Genomic DNA, 20,747 nt, shown 5'->3' with positions numbered 1-20,747 from the left:
TCGGAGTACCGTAAACATATACCCACTTGAACAGATGATGTTTGCGAGCGCTCGCTCTGTTGAACAGGCCTCTGCATTCTTAAGATTAATTAGTTAGTATATTCAGTTTTAAAAATGACGTAGGTTGCTCACATATAGCACCAACACACAAGTTGATGTGATAGAATGTGATGTCTGTTACTGAACTGGTTTTTGGTTTGTTTATTTTTTATATAATTTTCACGGGATGATCCAAAGGAAATACTAATTATTACTGTATTTTTGTTTAAATAGATTGCTGGAGACAGAGGAAAATCCGAGAAAATCATTAAGGAAAATCTACAGAAAGTGGTAGATGTTATTAAGTATCTACATCCAGAGGAAGGCACTGTAGATTAATCTCCCCTACCTGTCAATCAGACTTCATGTAACGATAGTTTATTAATTTTCTCCTAACTTATGTGTGACAGGAGGAATGACTCTTGGTTAGAATGACAAATAAATGACTGATTCTCTTTGTAGGTTACATATCAGTTGTCTCTATGATACGAGTGTTTTAAATGTGTCTGTTGTTAAGCTTATTGTTACATGTGTTACTCAAATTCCGTCCATTTCTGTTACCCAAATATTTTCTGAATGGAAATAGATCTGAATAAACATTTGTGATTCAGTTTGTTAAAATTGTTCATGCCTACATGTAAGAAGTCTGGGTTGTATTGATTATATAGTGAAAACCAAGCAATTCTTTAAGAATCTGCTCTGCTATTTCATATGAAGCAGATAAACTAAATGCATGGTTATGTTGAGTAAGGATGCTTTTTCCATAATTAAAAATTTAATAGCCCTTGGTTCAGGCTCTAATGTTAGGTTAAGGCTTTATTGATTATTTAGTAAAAATGTATTTTTTTTTTAAAAAAAAATTATGTTCTCTGCACCTTGGTATTTAGCAAACAAATGTAAATGTACAGTCATGACGAGGATGGATGCCTCTTCCAAAAATTTGAATTTTAATGGCCACAGGGTCAAGGTTTCTGGTTTTTGGATTAGCCTTTATAAATAATGAAATGAAAGTGCATAAATTTCCTCCTCTGGATATTTAGCAAATAAACTTGATCAAGTGCAAAATTATTATGAACAAGGAAGCTTCCTCCAAAATTTAGAAATTGTGGTCACAAGGTCAGGGTTGAAGTGAACCTCTTGGTTAAGTGTTCTGTTGCTGGGCAGAACTCTACACCTGTACCTTCTGGATAGCTCGGTATATTATTACTACCCTCTCTGTTCATTCGTCTGTTTGTCACACTGTCTTCTTCATCACACTCCTCTTTTAAAAGGACAAAGGTAAAAATTGACAATTTTTCTACAAATATCAGGTTCCCTGAACTCCTATGACATTTTACTCAGTACCTAAATCATGGTTTGGAAGATGAATGCTATACCTAGAATACCTCAAATATATTTAATTCAGGACCAATTCACAAAATGTAATAGGAAATAATCATGGATTTTTTTTTATTTGACTATATCTATGTTCGCATTTTACTCTTAATGTTTAATTGAAAACAAACTATATTTCAAAATGAAGATTTATTTGATAGATATTTCACAATATTCACAATATTCTCAACAAATAAAGATATTTTCTGGCGTGAAAACCATTCAATATCTTCAACGACAACTTGTCAGACACGACCAATATATATTCCAACAATTAGTTTTGCAAATGGTAGTTTCCAAAAAGTAGCTTTATTGCTACATGGCTCTAGGCAGTATTGATAAGCCCTATAGCAGTCATCCGTGCAAGATCCTTCGCAAGAATTCAGAGTTAGAAAAATCAGCATAGCCAGTAAAATGAACCTCATTCTAAAGTTTCTAAAACAAAAAAAGTACATTGAGATCAAACTATGCTTAAGGTAGTTAAATAAAGGATACAAATACGTGTAGTTTAAAAGTTATATATACCGTAGTATTCAAAACGATAAGGAATTTTGAAAAGTAGTCATTTTTTTCCAGTTTCAATTACAGAGAAATTTGAGCATTTTAAAATACAGTACAGAACTCCATTCGTCGAGAGCATGATGATTTGAAATCTATTTAAAATTACAATAACGACCTACAGGCATACATGTATATATTTTGCTTCTTTATCACCGACAGCGCCTTATATGCCATACATTTCTTGAAATAACATTTGTCAGTACTATACTATTTTAATATTATAATTAACAATAATCAAACTCTCGGGAGAGATAAGCTAATTAAATTGCTAATACTAATAATGATAATAAAATTTTGAAAAACACATATATAAACACTGATATTTTACTTTTTATAATTAATAAAATGATCACTTACCCTCGATCTTCAATCACACCAGGTTTGAAATTGATGGATGCTGAGTCTACTGTGATTTTGTATTTATAATTAAGCAGTATCATTTTGATGATATTTATCGGACGTAATTTTGCTGGTGACATATTGGTGAAATACAAAACCAAGATATGGCAATGATATATTTTCAATATTAAAATATTTGATAATATCACAGTTTGCAATGTTATGTAACGGATTATATTTAAAAGAGTTACGCATGTATTTATTAGACGCGTAATATTGTAGAGAAGAATGAAACACATGGAGATAATGAACAGTATTCAAGATCAATAGGCCATAAAACAACACAAAACATGAGCAGAGCAAACACAGAGGTGGTATCAGGTGCCATGGAGGAGTGAGTATCCCCCTGCCGACCGGTCACACACGCCGTGTGGTTGTTGTCATGATCGGGGAATAATGGAAAATCCGTCGTCAATTCAGTGTATAAACAATGGACTAACAATTAGTAGGAAAAACGTCAGTCAGCATTAGACTCAATGATAAATTGTATTTGCTGACAAGGTCATTGTTTCGACCATAGGACTTACAAAATGATGACTTTTAACGAGACTGCTGAATAGATTTCTTACAATCAATTTTTTATACTACTGAAGCAATTTCTGGTTCCTAAGAGAAGATCTTGTCACATGAAATACACATGTAAAAAACGACACCCTAATTCTAACCATTCAAAACTTATCGCTAAGGTCATTTTTTTCAAATTGGGTCATACTTAATGGTCATTTTCAAAAGCCAGATGATTATGTACATGGTGTAATAATAATAATAATAATACTTTATTTAGAGAAGGTAACCCGATTAGTGCGAGCACTAGTCTTCCTCGTGGCCTTCTCTAAAACACATATACAATAAATAGAATTACAATTATGAGACAATAAAAATCAAAAGTATGTTACAAAATAATAAAACATCAACATTTCAATATATAGAGAGAGAAGAACAAAAAATCATATAGAATCATTGCGTTTCATCAGCAGAAAATTTTCAACATTTCTTTTAAATATTGTCAGGGATTGGGACTTCCTGATATTAATTGGTAACTCATTCCAGATAATAACCCCTGAATATTGTAAAGAATTTTTAAATAAGTTAGTTTTAAATTTTGGTAATCTAAGTTCTGAATTTGTTTTTGAGCGTAACGTGTATGATCCAGAACTTTGAAATTCAAAAAGATTATGCATATAATCGGGAGACATACCATTAAATATTTTGAACATTAGAATGCTTTACTGTAAATATAAAAGTTCATAAACAGTTAGCCAACCTAAAGTGTTAAATAAAGGCATTGAAGGTGTATCAAATTTTTCATTTAAAATAATCCTAGCTGCTCGTTTTTGTAATCTGTAGATTCTATCCATATGCGTTTGAGGACAATTGCCCCAAATGGATAGACAATACAAAATTGATGGTAGAATAAAAGCATTATAAAATAGTTTTCTAGTATGCATTGGAAGAAACCTTTTAATTTTTCGTAAAGTAAATAATTTGTATGTAAGAGTTTTGCAAACTGCATCTACATGACAAGTATATTGAAGATTATGATCAATGTGAACACCTAATAATTTTTGCATCTCTACGTTTTCTAGGGGCTGGCCGGAAAGTTGCAGATGAAAATTAACGTTTTCTAACTTAGATTTCTTTTGTTGTGTTCCCATTAACATACATTTTGTTTTATCAGTATTTATAATCATCTGATTTTGTTGACACCATTTTTGTATTTGACAGAGTTCATGATTAAAAGTTGTTTCAATACGTGAAATATTTTTACCATGAAAATGCATTGTAGTGTCATCAGCAAACATATCAATATTACAATGTGCAACACACAATGGTAAATCATTAATATACAATAGAAACAACAAAGGACCTAAAATAGAGCCCTGTGGCACACCTGCTGTGACTGGCAGTGATTCAGATGTGAACGCACCAATTTTAACACTTTGAGTTCGATCATTTAAGTATGATTGAAACCATTTAATTGATATTGGATCAAAGTGATAGCATTTAATTTTTCTAATGAGTATATCATGATTAACAAGATCAAATGCTTTGGTAAAATCCAGATAAGTAATGCCAATAAAATTCCCTTGATCTATTGCATGCAGCCAATTATCAGTTAGTTTTGTGAGAGCTGTCTGACACGAGTGAAGATCTCGAAATCCAGATTGTGCTTTAATTAATAAATCAAAGTGAGAAGTAAAGATACGTATATTTTCTGCTACATGCTTCTCTAAAACTTTCGATATAGTTGGTAAAATTGAGATTGGGCGATAGTTTCCCGGGTCTGATTTATCTCCCTTTTTAAACAGGGGAGATACTTTTGCGACCTTTAACTGTGAAGGAAAAGATCCCTTGATAATGCTAGAATTTATAAGGTGTGTTAGAGGTTTGGATATTAAACTAGCTGAAAGTTTAAGCAATTTAGGTCCAAGAAAGTCTATACCAGCAAATTTGTTTACATCAAGTCTTTTTAACATTTCAAATACTTTTTGTTCATTAATCAAATAAATTTCAAAAAAGTCTTGATCTCCAAGTTTCGTCTCCGTGTATCTTTTCAATTTGTCTAATTCAAATTTAGTACACGCAAGATTATCCAATAATGTTTTTGGAATTTGAACAAAATGCTCATTAAAGGCATTTGCAATATCCTGTAGATTATCAAGATCTAAACCGTTATATGTTATATTGGAAGGAGACGAGTTTTTTGTAATGTAGTAGGCATAAAAAACTTGAAGGCTGTATCTCGGAAACTAAAGATGGTGCCATCATCATTTTGTCATAGAAGTGGTAACTGCGTTCTGGAATGCAGTTCACTTGCGAACTGCGTTCCAAAATCTGACCGTCCCTATGACAAAACAAATCTTCTCTTTTCTTCTCTACCCATGGACAACAAACAGTTGAACTTTGTTAGGATTGTAATAGGCATTAAGTCTTTGACCAATATTTTGAAGTTTGTGGCCCCAGAGTCAGATGATCTGGAGTGAGGGCTAGGCTCTCGGATCATATAGCGAAAATGCATGAATTCTCTTTTAAAAAAAAAAGCTTACCCCCTGTTCATTTAGCAGATAAGTTATAATGACCTAGGGCGACTCTTCCAAAATTATGAAATTCATGGCCGAAGGTCATGGATTGTGGCTGTGGGGGAGGCACCATGGTAAAGATTTCTGGTATGAGGCCGGGGCTTTATTGAAAATAAAGTGAATTAGTTTCCACCATTTCTTCTGAATATTTGACAAATAAACTTTATGCATGATTATGTTGAACAAGGGTTCTTCTTCCAATTTTTTTTAAAAAATGTGTGGCCGTAAGCATGGTAAGGTCAGGGGAGATGTGAAACTAGTGTTCTAATGCTGCACAGGGCTCCCTTTACCCGCACTTTCTGACCTCTAGTTATGGTTGGTGATGATTTAAGCTACACTAGTACTTCTTTAATGACAAATGATAAAACTGATTAATAATTTTTTATGAGATTTTATTCTATTAGAAATGAACAATTGTCAAATTTATTTTATTAAAAAAAAACGTTAAAAACGAATAACAAGCAAGGCTAGGGTTAACTTGTCTAAAATTTCTTTCCTGTGTTGTTTCCCGATTTCCTTTTAAAATCTATGATTACTAACACGTGACAGGAGTGATATTCTAAAAGGAAATTGTTACTCACAGTCATTTTGAGAGCATTGTTGGGTATGGTGGCATATTTATGCCATCCGCATAATTTTTTGTCAATATAGCAAATCATGTCAAGTCAAGATAACTATCTCGTCAAATGATGATAACTTTCAGATTTGTCGTCAAACACCGACTTTTATCTTCTACAGTCAAGATAAGCTATCGTATTTTTTCGAGAGCTATCTCGACAAAAAAGATCATTTATCTTGTATCGTGGCTAACAGTTATCTTGTCATGTCAAGATAGAATTGCAGCAAAATTTGATAGCTTATCTTGACTGGGCAAGATATAAAGTCGGTTAATATCGACAAACCAGAATGTTATCACTTGACGAAATAGTTATCGTGACTTAACACGATATGCCATATTGACAAAAAAATTACGTGGATGGCATAAATATGCCACCATAGTTGGGAAAGAAAAGAGGTGAGTTGTCATTCTTCTTTCAATTTCTTTATACAATAACGATTTACAAGTTGGCTTTTTTACAATATGATACGTTTTTTACTTAAAAAATGTTTTAAATGTCTTAGAAAAATTGTTTCATGTGCAGCAAAAGCGTCAAGGCACATACAGGATCTGTTTTATAAGACCATAACACACTTAACCAAGTGGGAGTCTGCACGATAAATCTACTTGTAAAACATTTAGAAAGATCTTGTTTACAACTTCTAACAACGTTCCTTTTAGCATGGTGGGGGACTTATATACTGTCTTTGCACTAAAGAAAAAAATCAAAATGGTAAAGTGAATTCTTAAATCGGAATTAGGTATTGGATTTCAATTGATATTTATTTTTATTTAAAATAAAACAAGAGTCCTGTACACTTGGTTTATACACTATTATCTAAGCACCGGGAATGCCCCTATTATGCGTTGATCTAAAGGGGTCGGGATCAGTTTAGATTTATTTAAAGTATATACCAAAGCAAATAAAAGACATCCCCCCACCAACACACATACACACATTCTGGAAATAGTTTTTGAACTTTTATTTACATGATTTACTTGTCCACAAATGTCTGGGTTGTTTTTTTTTTTTGTGAACCCCCTGGAAAAAAACTGATTCCTAGATTCGCGCCTGCCTTGCATAATTTTCATATTGTGTACACCAGTTAACAGCCATCTGACGTGTGGAATTATTTTCGTTAAATATATACCACGTTCATGCCATTTCATTTGTGGATAAGTAATCTTCGATACGTCTAGCGACCATCGAGTTTGGTCGCTTCTTCGTGAACAAATGTGAGAACTAAATACATTATGTTTATACATCTCTTAATTATTTCAAGGAGAAGGGAAAATTAATGATTTCTATGAGTTTCAAATCTAGGAATCTTGACGGTTTTCCTGCTTCCCTATTGCGGAATTCTTACACACCGGAAGCGTTTAGATGAGGACGACTTTCTACATCTTTATCTGATTCCTAAAAAAACCCTGTAAATATAATCACTCTATACATGTGTAGATATATTTTTTTCTGTTTTTCACTTTTATCCTGTCATGATATATTATGAGCACATATCTAATTAGAATACATTCCACTTCATCTGTTAGCTTTACAATAACATTTAATGTGTGTTTACTTCAATAAATCCACAAAATGGTCTTTTTTATGCTCTTTAACATAAAATAGTGTACATTCTACACAGAAGTTCCGTAATCCAACCACGCAATGCTATAGTATTAAAACTCAACCTTTTCTGATGAGTTGCTTCAAGGGTGACCTCGGGTATGCATAGTTTCGTACTGAAGAACCAATTAAATTATGTCAAACATATCCTCTGTATATGATGTGATATTTTGTAAAAAAAAATGAATAGAATAATCATTGGATTTATTTACAGACTATAACAAAAAAAACTCGCTGTTACTTGTTGGTGCCACTTTGATGCTTAAGCATACTAGTATACAAAATAAAAACTCGTACTCAGAGGAAATTCAGTAAAAAAAAAGATTGGGCTTAAAGAAAGATGGGTAGTTCGGAGGAAATGTGAATGACTCGTGTCAATTTTTAATAGGATATATGCATTGATCTACAGAATACTGAGAGTGTATTACCCTTCGCAAGGGACTAGGGGCGGGGTGTATGGGTGCGACTGAGGCCGTAATCTTGACAAAATCTGGAGAGGCCCTCAATGCATGATTGTAGCACGTGCACTTTAATATGTATATTATACTTTCTGTGTCATATATTTTTGGACTTATGGGCATATGAAATGAAATTAATTAGCCTCCAAGAATCTTCATGTATATGGCACTAAATGCCTACCCTTCAGAACATATTTACTTTACTTACTAATTTACTTATGTCTTCTACCCCCTTTGGGGCATAGACCGCTGATAAGATTCCTCTAGATCTCTCTATCCTGAGCAATGCTTTATTATATCCTTCAGTTCTTCCCCATTCTTTTAACGTCTACCTCCAAATCTCTACGTCAGATGTTCTTTGGCCTAACTCATCTACGTTTTATTTGGAGGTTCTAGGATAGGTCTTGCCTTGTGATGTTATTGTGGGGCTTGCGTAGAACATGCCCTATCCACCTCCACCTTCCATTCATTTTTTCTTCTGCTACTTGGGCTTGGTTTCTTTCTTTACCACACATTTTTGTTGCTGATTTTGTCGACTCATCTGGAGGATGTGTCTCAGACAAGAGTTGACGAACGTCTAGATTCTGTTTGTTGTGGTAAGAGTCATCCCCCATGTCTCAGAACCACAGAGAAGTACAGCCTTAACATTGCTGTTAAAAAGCATTTCCCATTCCTGCATTTATTTCAGCATCCGTTCCTCGTTGTTGGTCCACTATAGTGCTAAGGTACGTTCTACTTTGTCTATTTCCTTTCCTTCATATATTTCCTGAAGCATGTGGTGATGTGTCTGCTCTTAAGATCTTTGTTTTGCAATATCGATGCCGAGTCCGATTTGTTCTTATGTTTTTACTATTATTGTAATTTTTCCCTACATTTGTGCCTGTGTATTAATAGCTATGTTATAGGATTGTTTCATCACTCATTAGAAATTCTGATGAATTTAATAATTGATACTTAAGATCTTTTGAGGTTAAGGGACTTAGGCACATGTGATAGCACCAAAGAAGACCAATCATAATCTACGATTTAAATCTGAAAACGTATTAAGGGCTTTGCGATGGATCCACCGGAGGTTGGGGCTTAACGATACAGTTATGTCTTGTATTGGAGCTGGAAAACTCTTATTTTCGTAATAATATGCTGGATAATTATCAGTGTTATTTGCAGTGATTTGTGCATGCATTAATCTACATTCTGTGCGCACTTTTATTTCTACTTCCTTACATTTTTCTTAATGTATTTTTCAAGAAAACGTAAAGTGCTTTTCTCGGATTGTATCTCATACTCAAACTAAACGGAAGTATAAAATAGATATTTCATCAACAAATTTTAGGATAATGAAAAAAAGTTAAAATAATTTTTAGCGAGTAATTCTCAAGATTAAATTTGCCGATAGAAAAATGTAACATGTTTATTTGTTGTTTAAAGTCCCTCTCGGGAATTTTAACTCATATGGAGACACCACCACTTTCAGGTGAATAGCTGCAAATATTGACCTACGTTTGCAACTGAGGGCCATTGAACAGTGATATATCTTTTAGGTGACAGCGCCTACTGCGAAGGGGGGCCTCAGTTTATACTGTCTCATCCGAAAGACCGGTCTCTGCGTCCCCCAGTAGGATTTGAACCCGCTTTATGGAGTATATGCATAGCATAGCTTGTCGTTTACTACGTCGATGTTTTAGTCCTAGAGTAGACACTTTGTTTATTTTTTAAAAATGCATTTCAACTTTAAAACACTTCTTTTATAAGGGACAATAAGGACCCAGCCTGTCTCCATGATCCTAATAGACATTTAGACTGTCTCAGTTTCACCCTCGTTTTAAGTGTTGCATTTGGCTGAGTCGATCATATCTTTATATAGTGAGTGAAGATCATGTGATCTTTGACAATTTTTATTTTTCCTAGACATCTAGCATGTGAAATGTGTGAAAGTTTAGGCTTCATAGATCAGAGGATGAAGCTGAATTAATTTGCTAAACAATACACAGGTCTTACACCTGATATTGTAGGGGACATTCCGACAAGTTAATGTCATTTACCAATCTGTCTTTTTTGTGTTCATCTTTAAAATAGATACGTTTTTAAAAGCAAAACACTGTTATGATAATTTTACACATAACCACGTCTTGTTATGATTTGTTCTTCAGTTTAAATTTGGAATTTAAAGCGACAAAAAAAAAAAAATGACAACGACTTTTTGCAAAACCCATGCAATTTTTCTTTTCGATTCCTAAAAGTCTGAGTTTTAGAAAATTATAGGTTTAGGGACCTATAAATCCTCTTTCATATAGATAAAACTGTAATAAAACTATAATTTCTGTATACATGTATGAAAATAAGATAAAAGGAAAAGTCTAAAAACTTATTTCAAGACATTATCTGATTGCAGACGTTATGATCCCTTGCCGATCATTCCTTTAGAAGAAAACTTGTTTTGTCCATTCAGACCAGAGTTCAAAATTGTCATATCCTGAAGTGGATTCAGGTGAGCTTCAAGGACCATAAATTTGTTACAATGCCTTATGAATGTCTAAGTACCTCAATCAAAAAATACAAGGCTCTTACTTTTGTTTTCTCTTTCGTTTGTTTTTTTTTTTGTGTATGTGTTTTTGGTGAATGTTAAGGTTTTTTTTTTTCGTATGAACTCTTTCAGAGATTAGGTAACTGCCATGGCAGCTTCCTCGTACTCGTCTACAGAGGAGACGACAAATGCCTGTAGAGCCTGTCGCCTTCTCCTGGGTCCGTGTACAGATCAACTGAGGGATGTTCTACGTCATTATATACCACCCGCTATTTTTCCACGTGTCGTTGTACAGAAAAGGAGTAATCTTCCCCGTCTGACAGCACCCCAGACGAGTCTTATTTTACCAAGAGGTAAAAGTTATACTGGAAACTATGATGATATGGATATTTCTTTATTGTATACACTTCTTAGAAACATTTGTAGCATACCACCACACAGAAAAGGTTGTGGAAATGATCCAGACCCTACAGACCGATCTCTCTCTGCCAACATTGAGAGGATTCGTATTGCTAGAAATCAGTGTGTTCATTCTTCTAGTCCTGTCCTTTCCAACGCTGATTTCAATATAGTCTGGTCTACTGTAAGATCAGCAGTTATGGACCTTGATTCTTTTCTAAACAACTGTAACCAGTACGAGAAGGCGGTGGATTTTTTAAAACATGAGACAATGGACCCTATCCGTGACCTCCATTTCATTGAAGAACTGAGAAAACAGGCTGAAGAAGATGCAACAACAAGGAAAATATTACATGGCCTACAACGTAAGTTAAATAATGAGATTTTGTTTATTTTTTAAATTTTATATTACGCTGTATACTTTTAAGGGTGTCTACTCAGATGACTAAAACACAGGTATTCAGTGCAAAATTGATGGTGGAAATATTGGTCACCTGAATAAGCATCAACTTTAAATAAATTTTTGAATTTATTGCTCACTTTCCAGAATTTTGCTATTCTTTGTAGGTAAATTAGAAGAAAGCGAAGAAAATCGATCTGAAAATCAAAATAAAATACTAGAAACGATTAGTAAGTTTTTCTCTTATATTTCTTTGTTTAAAATTAATCTAATATCAAATACATTTTACAAGAAAAGAGAATTTCTTGCTGTAGCAATCAATAAAGATAAATTGACCTGTTTTATCAATTGACGCAATTCATTTTCATTCTTCATTCTTACATTGATATACCTCTTTGAACTTTGAAAAAGACACCACACAGTTTGATATATTTGTATATTTGGATATTCTACCAAAAGGAGACTTAAATGCGACCGACAAATAAATTATCATGATTGTGAAGACTTCCTCTTTTCCATCGTCACCTTATTATTTATGTGCTAATATACATGTACCCTTATCACCTGCATGTAGAGTTGATATCTCCCAGTTGATTCAATTTGCAAGAACTTGATCTAGGTGGTTACACTTACTAAAACGAGGCAAGACATTGACAAACAGGCCTAGGTTGATGAAAAAAATTATCAACAGTCTATATTGACAAATACTGTGGTCGATAGATTGACATTATCAGCAAATACAGATTATCATTTAGTATAATGGTGACCAACGTTTTTATACATGTATTGTTTGGCCATGATTTGCACACTTGATTGTCAACAAAATGTTCCCTTTGACCGATCATGACATGGGATGCTGACTCCTTTATGACACCTGACCCCTTTCTCACTCAAGAACAATGCGGCCAATTTCAACATGGACTCCTTGTTTGTTCTGCACCAAATTTATTTTTTTATTGTTTAATGGTTTCAGAGGAGTTTTGGACCTGATTACTGTACAATATTGTTAATGTTAGCAATGGTAGCGACCCAATTCTATTATGAACCTTCCCTGTACCCACACAATGGTTTCAACATAAATCAACATTTACTAAATCCTCAGAAATCACTTCCATTATTGTCTTCTTATTTCATTTTAATTATATATATATATATATATATATATATATATATATATATATATATATATATATATATATATATATATATATATATATATATATATTGTAATATTGTTATAATTCTACATTTTTCCAAGTTTTACATTGAAATTTAAGGAAATTCTTTAAAACTTTTCTTTTCAAGATTCATTTGGGCCAGACTGAAAAGCTGAATATTACGAAGAATTATGGGATAGTGTAGATTCTAAAATGTCCAAATCATGACCCACGGGGGTAAGGTGGGGTCACAATAGGTATTACAAGTGAGAATTCTAATAAAGAACAGCATGGCTAAAGTTACTCAAATGAGCAATATGACCCTTGGACCTTTTGTTGTTTCAAGCATCCTAGGAAGGATATGGAGATAACGAACAGTATTCAATCTCAAAGTCCATAAAACAATACAAAATAAGGGCAGAGCAATTAAACACGGACCTCCGAAACATCAGGGGTGGGATCATGTGCCATGGAGGACAGAGTGGATTTTAGCTCTGCAATTTAAATTCCCAGAAAGTTTTGAGTTATGCCAACTATAAAATCCAATATTTTATTTCTTTATCAGATGAAATCAAGAATACTAAATGTGTCATTCCTCCAAATGTGAAAGGTGAGTGAAATTTTACAGTCTTAATAAAGAGTTAATAATTTTCAGTATCCTCTCAATTTGTTTGCAAAATACGATGGAGACTCAAAGATTTCTTTTTAAATTTATAATCTTTGATCTAATATTCGGATCCCAAAGTGCAGCTTTTTTAAAGAAAACATTAAACATTCTGATTATACACACAAGTAGTCTGAGGCTGATATTACTACAATGAGTTTCTGATTACCAATATCTGTGTAGGTTTTGCATCCAAATCCTCCAACCAATTCTTGAATTCCCATGGGTACCAATCGCATTCCTTTGTTAAATGACTTTTATTAATACTCATATGAAGAAGAATTTTTTCCACAATCTTATACTGTAAATCACTTCTTATTCGCGATAACTTTATTTTCGCGTAATTACGCGAGACGGTATGCTCGCGAAAATTTCATTCTCGCGTATAATAGAATTCCTTAAGATTATATAAAGCAATGACCACAATTCGTGAAAATTTTGTCTCGCTAATAAAGAGTCAATGACTATCTCGCTAAAATAAGGTGTCGCGAAAATTAAGTGATCTAATGTATATCAGAAGGCCTTTAAATCGACGTTTATATAAATCAACGATCTATCAATCTCCCAGTGGATTCGATACGCAAGAGCATTCTTTACTTACGAACAATTTCTAAAGGGGGCAAGCCATTGACAATCAAGTTGATAAAACAGAATACGCACAGTTTGGTCAAAGTTATCATTTTTGATACGATGACCTTGTCTGCAAATATAATTCTTCATTTAAGGGAAATGCTGACAGTCGTTTTTCGTGCTAATTATTATAAATATAAAAATATTTATAATCAATATGAATATTCAAATACTGATTTTCTACGTATCCTTTAGTTTTTCCCGATCATGACATGGAGCACACGGCGGATGTGACTGATTGGCAAGGGATACTTACTCCTCTATAGCACCTGGTCCCACCTCTGATATCTTAAGGTCCGTGTTTGCTCTGTTCCTGGCCTATATTTTTTAATGGACTTTTGAGCTTGAATGAAATAAATGCAGAGACTGTAAAAAATAATATTTTGCGTCATCTTTTATTCGCGGTTTGTCAGTTTGAAATCAATCTGCAACGACTAATTTTCTTTAAAAAAAAACACAGAAAAAATGGTTCGAGGCTATTTATATTCGCGAGTAAAAATTGATCGCGAAACTCGCATCTGTTTCTCGCTCGCGAATAAATGTTGCTATATAGTAACTAACAGTATTCATCCTTTTCTTTACCTCCATATTTCATTATGGTGGAAGGGATTTTGCAAATATGAGGACCATGCAGTCCTTTACATATTGTATCATGATAAGTTTCAGATAACGTTTGGTCTTTGACGTTTATAGACAAATTATAAAAGTCAGGTAATAAGGACAACTGAGATTTTGATCGCATTCTTTAATGCTTCGAGTGTAACAATAGAACACATATAAAGCAGATATACAGCTTATAAGTTTCAGCAAAAGTTACATTTTTCAAGTGCTTGGATAATAAAAAAAGATAAAATTTACATTTATATAGATATCCATTCAAAGAAAGTCCTACAATGGAAGAAAGACGACGAAGTTTTCATTGAAACCCACAACTTTCATGCAATGTTGGATAAAGTCAGAAATCAACCGTACATGACATTTGTTGGTGTCCCAGGATCTGGGAAATCAGCAACGATTCATCATATTGCCTTAACATTACAAGAGAAAAAGTATGAGGTCGTACCAATTGAGGATATCAGAAAGATAGAACATTATACTGACTCTCGTTATTCCCAGGTATTTGTCGTTGATGATGTAGTAGGTATCTTAAAACTACAAAAGCCAAAATTAAAGTCATTAATGGATTACGAAGAACAAATTTCAAATCCCTTCAATGAAAATACAAAGGTATTGATGTCATGTAGGGAAGCAGTGTTTAATGAGTGTTACAAATCATTTTTCATAAATGAGAAACACGTGATAAAATTAAGCAATCCAGAAAATATGTTGAATGAAGATGACAAAAAATCCATTCTTCAGATTCACGGTTTGGATAGAAATTTATTGCCTACTTCATTCCTGAAAGAAACATCATATAGGTTTCCTTTACTGTGTAAACTGTACTCGAAAGTTGAGAAATTTAGAAAAAATGCAGAAAACTTCTTTACCTGTCCAGTTGAATGCATTTTAGAAGAATTTGAAAAGATGAAATGTCATTACAAGTTATGCTATGCTACTTTGGTTTTATTAATGTTAAATGACAGAAAACTATCAAAGAAAAGTTTTCTAAGCAAAGGGAACAACCAGTTCTACGAAATGAAATCAAAAGTAATAGAGAGCTGTGAAGTTGAGAGTAACACAGATGCATTCAAATTTGTTAGAGCATTATCAGTAATGGAGGGGACATACACAAAATTATGTGGATCTGAGTACACTTTTATTCAGGAATCCATGTATGAAATAATGGCGTATCATTTTGGTTGTCAGTGTCCGGATATCATTTTGCAATATATTAGCAGCAGTTACATTGCTAAGAAAGTGGAAGTAAAAGAATGTAAAAAGACAATGGAAAACGGAAGAACACAAGTCACTGGAAATGTAAAGGATGGTGAAGAGCATGATGTATTAAATAGTAAAAGCGGCGATGGAAGTGATTCATTTGATCTTTGTATAAGGTTAGGAGAGGACAAGTTTTTAGTTTTAGCTGAGCGTTTGTACAGTGATATAGAGAATTTGGAACTGTATGATGTTTTTATGAATGATGTTTTAAAACAGTCAGAAGTATGTAAGCTTTTTATAGAGGTGCTAAACAGGAAGTCTTACTCGGGATGGAAAGCTTTATTTCTATCAAAGCAGAATGATGTGCATAGAATTGTCAGGAAAATAAATTGGGTAGTGAAGGAATGTGAGGAATCGGAAAAACGGAGCAATGAATTGCGTAAACAGAATTTGCTTGTAAATGAAAGATGGACACCACTTAAAGGATCAACATACAGTGTGAGGGTTATTAGTTGGGTGGTTTATTACGGCCACAATAAGATTCTACAACATATCCTAGAACAAACTGACCGACAAAACGAAACACACTCTCAAATGTTTGATAGTTCAATTTACCCTGTTCGAAGCTTTGTTACGGAAGAAAGCGAAAAAAATATTCCAGCAAATGACAGAAAAGACAACCCATGTATCTTAAACACCAGTACTCATTCGGGAAATGAGGAATTGGTCATAAATCAGTCAATATCTGAACAACATCGCTTACTTGTGTTGGGATGTTACAGTGGTGATTTAGAGACCGTAAGAATATTGATCAAATATGTCAGTAAAAGTACTATAAACAAAGAACTGCGATATTTGGATTATGATGATAGATTGATTGTAACTCCACTTACTGCAGCATGTACATCTGGACAAATGACTGTGGTTAAGGAGCTGTTAGATGCGGGGGCTGATCTGAACCCGCAAGGTAAATATGATACTCCACTAACTGTAGCATGCAGAGGTGGTTATACCAATGTAGTAAAAGAACTAATAAAATCAGGAGCTGAAGTCAATCCTCAGGGCAAATTTCATACGCCACTGACTGCAGCATGTACGAGTGGAAATGCGAGTGTAGTGATGGAGCTAATAAAGGCTGAGGCTGATATTAATCCTGAAGATAAATATAATACACCACTGACTGCATCAAGTAAGGGTGGATTTATCCATGTAGTAAAGGAGCTAATAAAAGTCGGGGCTAATGTCAATCTTCGAGATCAGAATGATACGGCACTGACTGCAGCATGTTATTATGGACATAAGAGTATTGTGAAGGAGCTAATTAAGGCAGGAGCTGATGTCAATCTAGAGGGAAAATATCATACACCACTGAGTGCAGCATGTGAGAGAGGACATGTGGGTGTTGTAAAAGAGCTGATAGATAAGGGGGCTGATGTCAATCTACAAAGGCAGAATTATACGTTACTGATTGCAGCATGTCAAGGTGGATATATAAGCGTAGTAAAGGAGCTGATAGTGGCAGGGGCTGATGTAAATCAACAAACTCAGAATAATACACCACTAAAAGCGGCATGTCAAGGTGGACATTTAAATGTAGTGAATAAGCTTATAGAAGCTGGGGCTAATATCAATCCGCAGACTGAATATAATACACCACTGACTGCCGCAAGTGAGGGTGGACATATAAGCGTTGTAAAAATGCTGCTAGAGGAAGAGGCTGATGTCAATCCACACGGTAAATACAATTTACCACTGACTGCAGCATGTAGATATGGACATTTGAGTGTATTGAAGGAACTGTTAGAGGCCGGGGCTGATGTCAATCCACAAAGGTTCTTTAATTTACCATTGACAGAGGCATGTAAAAATGGACACTTATGTGTTGTAAAGGAGTTGATAAAAGCAGGGGCTGATATCAATCCACAATGTACATACCATACACCACTGACGATGGCATGTAAAAGGGGACATACTGATATTGTCAAAGAACTCTTAGACGTAGGAGCTGATCGCAATCCCCAAGGTAAATATCACACACCGCTTACTGCAGCATGTAAGGATGGACATGTTGAGGTAGTGAAGGAGTTGATAGAGGCAGAGGCTGATGTCAACCTACAAGAAAAATACCACACACCGCTGACAGCGGCATGTAATGGTGGACATCTGAACGTAGTGAAGGAACTCTTAGAGGCCGAAGCTGATGCCAATATTCAAGGTCAAGATGATACACCACTGACAGCTGCATGCAGGGGTGGATATTGCAGTGTAGTCAATGAACTGATAGAGGTAGGGGCTGATATTAATATGCAGGATTCGAAAGGAAGAACTCCTATATATACTATAATTTTCAATAATACGGAGTCCCTGATACCACCAGCACTAATGGTCAATGATCATGGTGCGGATGCAACTATCTGTAATAATGAGGGTCTATCAGCATTAAGCATTGCGTTAGTTGAAATGAAAATTGATGTTGTAAAAGAACTCGTACAAACAGAACGTGAAGGTCAGCTTAATAAACGGAAGTTACATTTGTTTGAATCTTTAGTGAACATAAGGAATAGTGACGTGATAACTGATAGTAAAGATAACGTGGTGATGACACACACACGGGTGAGGCAAATAGATAAATTTGGAGATTTATATAAAATAATCAAGGAAAACAAATGTGACGTACTGAAAAATTTATTTCACATGGGTCTGGATTTCAATCAGTGGATACAGCTGTACTACGAAGATTATGAGTCTGATTTTGATGAAAAACCTCTTTTGTTCTCGGTGATTGATGAAGGACTTGGTAGGTTTATTCTGATTGATGAGAACAATGTAGTAGAGATGTTAAGGACACTTCTGGAAGCTGGGACGGATGTCAATGTCAGGGTGAGGTACAGGGAATATAACGATGTGGAAGACAGAGAGGGTGTGTCTGTTCTAGGGAACGCTGTGTTAGACAGAGAGGGTGTGTCTGTTCTGGAGAGGACACGGCGCCTTGTGAAAAAGTTCAAAGAGAGTAAATTTAAATGGAAAAGAAGCGCAGTGCAACCTTGCAAGAGGGTCTTAAGTGTCTTAAAAAATTATGTAAGACGATACTCTGTATGAAAATTATACAGAAAGGTTTAAAATAATATGTCCCACAATATGCAACTGTTAGGGCTAGTGAATTTTATTTTTGTACAACTCTACACACTTTTCAAATATTGTTTTACATTCTTCTTATTACATTTCTCAATAAACTTCTTGAGGATGTGTTAACTGCGTATTCACTGTATACAAAGTGCTAATCGAAAATCTACTTGATTTGGATCACTTGCTATATTGCTTTGGGTACTCTGATGCATTATGGGTAAAAAAGAAAATTCTGCAAGCAAATTATGGGTAAAAGTACCTTTAAGAAATTAGAAAACTTATTAAACCTTTATAGAATCAATGTAAATTTATTTGAGAAAATTTTTAAGTTGAAACAAGTTAGAAATTCGATACCATTCTCATTTACTAAGTTAAAATGGGATTTTCGCTCATTTTGCATTATTTCAATTGTTCTTAATTTTTTCAAACTATATTCTGTTGTTAAAGTTATTGTAACTTAGTTTTCGCCTCAATTCACCCACGAAACATCATCTGATTTCTATAAATTACGCTTTTTAGAGAAATTGGGCTATTCTTGTTTTGAGTGAATGCTATACTATGTTTGCAACATATTTTTGCGATGGCTATACTTTTTTCGGATCCTTTTTGTGATTTGCATGAAATTAAGATTTATTGTTGTTTGTTAAAATTATCGCGATTTAAACAGTTTTGAAAAAGGTATTGGCATTTATTATCACTAGAGAAACATTTATCAGTCGAAAGAAGTTAAACAGAAATAAATAAATATAGAATTTGATGAAATGTGCTATCATTGCTGATGTTTGTGCGATACTTGATTTGCGTTTTGTCACGATTGATACAGAAATGCTATGTTTGATTTGAGTAGAATACTTCTTGAAGAATGAAGCCGTATATAGGGGGAGTATAATCCAAAGACACTGTCTCAAGTTTATGTCATTAAATAACTTATTGATAAATACACGTAATATATCTTTAAACTTATGTTTTAAAGGTATGTAAAACGGAAAAAATGCTTCACAAACTAATCGAATTTTTTCCAAAGCTCATGATAGGCGTAAGACTGAATGGGTTAACCACAATATGCTACGGTGTCTTCTTGTTGTTTGTGTGTCAGTTTGCTTAAAAAGAAACTAATTTGTTGAGACAAATAAGGTTTTTCAACCTATCATTTAATTTATCTTGGTTCGTTTTTTTTTTTTGGCTTACATCTCTCACTCAATTGTTAGATCTTTGTTTTTATACTAAATTTGATTACGAAATGTTCCATTCAATTGATCAATACATAGGGCTCACAGCGTGTGTGACCGATCAATAAGGGATGCTTACTCCTCTAGGCGCACCTGTTCCAATCTCTGGATCTCTGGTATTCCGGGGGGGGGGGTGTCCTTATTTATGCCCTGCCCACATGTTTGTATTGTGTATTTTTCGACATAAATCAATGCTCATTATCCTCGCTTTTTTTTCATTTCAGAAATATTTAACTTTTAGATAGAATGGGTTCAGACGCCATTAAAAAAAACACAATGCATTTACTAGAATACCTGGTCCGTTCATATTCAAAAATAAATCTTTATAGCTAGAATCATTTAATATAAACGTATCCATTTTCGACTTAAGGGGAGACAGGACACATGTCACATGACTAAAAAGACATACCACGTCATAATCGGTGATGATATACATGTAAAACGTTGTTAAAATCAACAGTTCTTGTGTCATTTTATTCTAAATTCTAAAATTGTTTTTAAACATTTAATTTTAGAAATTATTATTAATAAATTGTTTTAAGATCTTGCCATTATTTAGATATTGTGAAGTTGCCCGATCCACATCTTTGTTTCTCTTTACCCTGTAGTCTGACGTCAGTGACGTCATAGACGTAGTGTTTTAATTCTCAGTGCAGCGAGATCAAGT

General features: G+C 34.0%; 1 protein-coding gene across 2 annotated transcripts; it reads left to right on the top strand.

Annotated features, from left to right (window-relative positions):
- Positions 1 to 6,171: 6,171 nt before the first annotated feature.
- On the top strand, positions 6,172 to 18,976 carry LOC134236343 (uncharacterized). Of its 2 annotated transcripts, none has more exons than XM_062718513.1 (5): positions 6,172 to 6,468; positions 10,790 to 11,421; positions 11,624 to 11,686; positions 13,179 to 13,223; positions 14,776 to 18,976. In XM_062718513.1, exons 2-5 carry the CDS (start codon positions 10,806 to 10,808, stop codon positions 18,822 to 18,824), a joined length of 4,773 nt encoding a protein of 1,590 aa, XP_062574497.1. In that variant the 5' UTR covers positions 6,172 to 6,468; positions 10,790 to 10,805; the 3' UTR covers positions 18,825 to 18,976. The 2 variants fall into 2 exon arrangements, with proteins under 2 accessions (XP_062574497.1, XP_062574496.1); XM_062718512.1 differs by lacking the exon at positions 6,172 to 6,468 and adding an exon at positions 10,473 to 10,621.
- Positions 18,977 to 20,747: the final 1,771 nt, after the last annotated feature.

This window comes from Saccostrea cucullata, unplaced genomic scaffold, assembly GCF_032062105.1.
Source record: "Saccostrea cucullata isolate Sc308-1 unplaced genomic scaffold, CSIRO_AGI_Scuc_v1 ctg3395, whole genome shotgun sequence".
Taxonomy (NCBI): Eukaryota; Metazoa; Mollusca; class Bivalvia; order Ostreida; family Ostreidae; genus Saccostrea; species Saccostrea cuccullata.
Note: the sequence above shows the minus strand (reverse complement) of the source record. Positions and strands in the feature narration are given on the sequence as shown.